The 4,140-nt window shown below is 34.7% G+C and overlaps 1 protein-coding gene across 1 annotated transcript; it reads left to right on the top strand.

Annotated features, from left to right (window-relative positions):
* The first annotated feature begins 237 nt into the window (after positions 1 to 237).
* LOC122197173 (uncharacterized) lies at positions 238 to 3,442 on the top strand. Its single transcript, XM_042900695.1, has 2 exons — positions 238 to 260; positions 3,016 to 3,442. Exons 1-2 carry the CDS (start codon positions 238 to 240, stop codon positions 3,440 to 3,442), a joined length of 450 nt encoding a protein of 149 aa, XP_042756629.1.
* The last annotated feature ends 698 nt before the right edge of the window (positions 3,443 to 4,140 follow it).

Raw genomic sequence — 4,140 nt, 5'->3', positions numbered from 1 at the left:
ATATTTTGAAGTATAATGTTGTATTTGGTTGTTGTACTAAAAAAAAGTAGGATGCATAATTGGAAGTACAATGTTATATTTTGTGATGAACGCTAAAAGGAAAACAAAAAAAATGTAAAAATGTAAAATACAGCTTTGCTACTTTCTTCAGTCTATTATTGTTCTCTTTTGGAAATTATAATCTGGAAGACAAAAACTCAAAACTCTGAAAACATTTTATAGATTTTAACTAACATAATGGCAAAAAGAAGGCTACAATGGTAAAAAAACGAAGTATTCTTCTTTCACATTATCACTGACTTTCTGCATTCTTCTAGTTTCCTCACTCGTTGTCACCTATTTGCGGAATACTTAATCATTTAGCTAATGAAAAACATATGCGATAAGGGAGATAGGGAAGAAAGATATTTAAAACAAAGACCTTATAGCCCTATGATCCTCTTCATTGGAATAGAGTTTGAGAATCCAATCACATGTACTCCCCGTTCTTCCATCACCTTCAACCCTAATCTCAATTCCAGTTATATCACTCATGTTACACATTATGCCATACACTTCACATGAAAAAGAAAAAAAAATCCAGGTGAAAGTTATGATGTTTGGTGACAGATTTACCAAGCAAGGTGTCTGCATACTTCAATATGCATTCGTAAAGCAACCCATATGATATGCAATTTCCTCATCGTGGTTGTGGTGGCAAATCCATCAGTTGAAAAACCAACCTCAATGTTCAACTTATTACTCGTTGCTTCTTGAAAAGAGTTGATCGAGGTCGTTGACTCGATCAAAACTAAACCAACTAACCTAAATAGATAGGGTAAGTCGGGTCAAATCCACAAGACATTTGTGGTTAAACTTTGTGTAAAAATAATCAATAAAAAGAAATGTATTACTAGCAATTGTCAAGAAAAAAAAGATTAAAGCAAAATCAAACAAAAGCTTGGAAATTTATTGATTAAAAATGAAAATCTCAATGTGAAAACTAAAGTACTCCCGGTTCAGTTATAGACAGTTTAAATTCACACATTTTCTTACCTAGAATCCTAATTCAATTATTTAGATGCAATTGGGATTTATTAACTTGTAACATATAGTTTTGGGCACACGATATGTTCATTAAACCAGTTACCTTACTTCTTATGTCTAAATGGATTAGGAACAATTAGTGAACTAGCAATAAAATGTCTTACGGCTACCTATTACCGCATTATGATTCAATATCATAAGTTGGATTAATATATGTTGAACTTGGAACAAATGATGAATTGACAATAGACTATCTGAATTATGACATCAAACAAATTCATACAATCCAATTTCAATTATCATTACCAAAGATCATCACACGAAGCATAAAACAACAACTGAAATTAACTAGAATCAAATAATAATCAAGTGTGCTCATCCAAAAGTCATAAACATCCATGGAAGTAACCTAATGATTTAGCCTTCCATTGAATTCAAAAAAACAATAACTTGGATGAAATGATTAAAATGCATAATAGAATTCATAAACAAACTTAAAATCATGCAACAATTGTAGCCTAATGATTATCAAAATACGAAACAAATAAACCTTGGGGAAGAAGTAATCGTTTCTGAAAATTACTAGAATTGATGACAACCACCGGTTGAATGATCTTCAAATGTTGTTTGATGATGAATTGAATCGAATCTTGTCTTGAATCAGGATTGAAATGGAATGAATTTGTGTTTCCAAATGTTTCCAATTGTTTTGAAGCCTCAAAAACGCAGGAAAAAGCACTAAAAATCCATGGTGGGAAACCTAAAAACGAATGCATAAGTCCCTATTTATATTATTTGGCAGAAAATAATGAAATCAGGCGATGTGGGACATTAGACGTCCTAGGACATGTCTTAGACGTCATGTATAATGCCTAAGCATTCTTTATACGTATTTGCATGCCTTTTGACATCCTTGAAATACACAAAAAATTGGCCAAAAACGCTAGACATCTTAGGGTACGTCGTTCCTTGATTCTTATGCTTTCCGAGACACGACGTTCAAACACGGGACACCCTTGTTGGAACCTGAAAGTGAACCTCTAGCAAACTCCAACCTTTTGAAGTTCTGAAGTCACTCTCAGGTCCGAAATAGAATATGGTGCGAAATATGTTTGCAGTTCGGAAGAAAGCTTAAGACCGGAAGAGAAGATTATAAGTCTGTGTGTTGAACCAAGATGAAGGCATTCCGGAATGAATGTTATGTCCGGAATGTTATCAAGTCCGAATCAGTGTTTTATCCAGTTGTATTAATTGTATTTGTCACTTAGTTTGATGTAACATATCATAGGACTAAATCTCTTTTGTCAAACTTGGATAATCAGAGTGTCAGAAGTAACTCTATTGTCCGGTCTTATGTATGCAATTGGTTTGTATGATGTATTATGTTCTCCTATTTAAAGGAGCTTTCAATGTTGATTCAAGCGACAGATTATTCAAACACAATATTACTACTTTAGCTTTCTTCATCTTCTATTCTCTTCAAGTCATTCATTAAAAATATTCTCTTTATTCTTCATTTATTATCCTTACAATGATTGTATTTCTCACTCTTCATTTATGTCTTGAATATTTTGTTGAATGCATTATCTCATACTTGACTGGTGTTGCCAGACTTGATTGGAACGTTCCTTAGTAAGCAGACGTTAATCTTAAGCATTAATTCAAGGTTTGAGTTTTCAAACCTTGTCCCTGCGTATCAGATCAACCTTTGTTCTCTCAATTGGTATCAGAGCTTGAGTGGTCATCCTTTGAATCCATAAGATCAGATTATAGTTGGTTTGAAATTACCTTGGTATTTCAATCATTTATGTGTTCAGGATAAAATTTCTTCCATATACCACTTTTTCTTGAAGATATCTTAACTTCAATGCCTACTTCTAATCCTCAACAAATGTATTCAATGAAAATAGAAAATAGTGTGGGTTGCCTTACACATGCCCCACTGCTAGTTGTTGAAGAATATGATAATTGGAAAGTTAGAATGTAAAGGTTTTTACTAGCTAAAGAGAAAGGTGAAGCTATTTGGAGATCCGTCAAAGAAGGTCCTCATGTTCCAGTTAGAACAACAGTTAGAGATGATGTTGCTCAGCTCATGGGTCAAGATGAAAACCACCCAACACCTCTTACTGCAGATGATATTGAGAAACTGCATGCTGATCAAGTCGCCTTTTCCAAAATGGTATGTCGTGTTCCACCATCTCTCTTTGAGCAGATTAAGTTGTGCAAATCTGCCAAAGAGATTTGGGACACTCTTCAAGATCTGATCGATGGTTCCAAAAACATAAAAGGCAAGCGTATGACATATGTTGTCAACGAGTTTGACACCTTCACAACAACTTTTGGTGAATTGGTTGCATCAGCCTCCAACAAATACCGAATCGTAGTCAATAACATGACTGCTCATGGGTTTTTCTGAACTCCCTTGGAGTACAATCTTATGTTCATAAACAACCTTAGTAAAGGATGGGTAAATGTGAAATCCTATCTTCAAAGCAATGGATCTCTGAAGAATCTGAAGCTTTACCAACTATTTGATGAACTTCAAGGTCATGAATCAAACGTTGCTCATACCTTGAGAGAACTCTCCAGAGGTCCTCTTGAGCTTGTCAGTTCCTTTGAACCTTTAGTTCCTAATCTACCCTATTCGGACCCTTTCAAATCCGTAGTTCACATGTTCAACCCCCCACCACTAGCTATCTTGTTGATGGTAATCTTGAATTGGATGCCATGGACTCTGAACTCCGTTTCCAACAGGAGTTTGCACTACTCTCCATGAAATACAAACATCCATTTAATCCCTCTCACAAACCATATCAAAATTGTTTTCATGCTCCTCACCAAAGAAATCCGTAACCATACACTACTTCGGAACAACAATCCATTCTGGAACCTTTTACAATCCCAAGATCACTAATCCCAACTCCACTTCATAACCTTAATAGATTCCAAAATTTGACAAACCAAAAATTGTGTATCATAAGTGTGGACACCCAAACCATTTTGCAAAAGGTTGTCTGGCTGATATTCCACAACTGAAGATCAAGGATTCAACTTATTTTGCCAAAAAAACATAAGAGATGGCTGAAACTAAAAAAGCATTTGTCACAACTGTGT

This window comes from Lactuca sativa, chromosome 3 (assembly GCF_002870075.4).
Source record: "Lactuca sativa cultivar Salinas chromosome 3, Lsat_Salinas_v11, whole genome shotgun sequence".
Classification (NCBI taxonomy): Eukaryota; Viridiplantae; Streptophyta; class Magnoliopsida; order Asterales; family Asteraceae; genus Lactuca; species Lactuca sativa.
This window is presented reverse-complemented; position numbering and strand designations above follow the sequence as displayed.

Excerpts from the sequence above, each read along its gene's own strand:
- LOC122197173 (XM_042900695.1), top strand. The coding sequence starts at position 238 with ATGGCAAAAAGAAGGCTACAATG. Across the intron at positions 261-3,015 it reads GCAAAAAGAAGGCTACAATG|GTTTTTACTAGCTAAAGAGA; the intron begins GTAAAAAAACGA and ends TAGAATGTAAAG.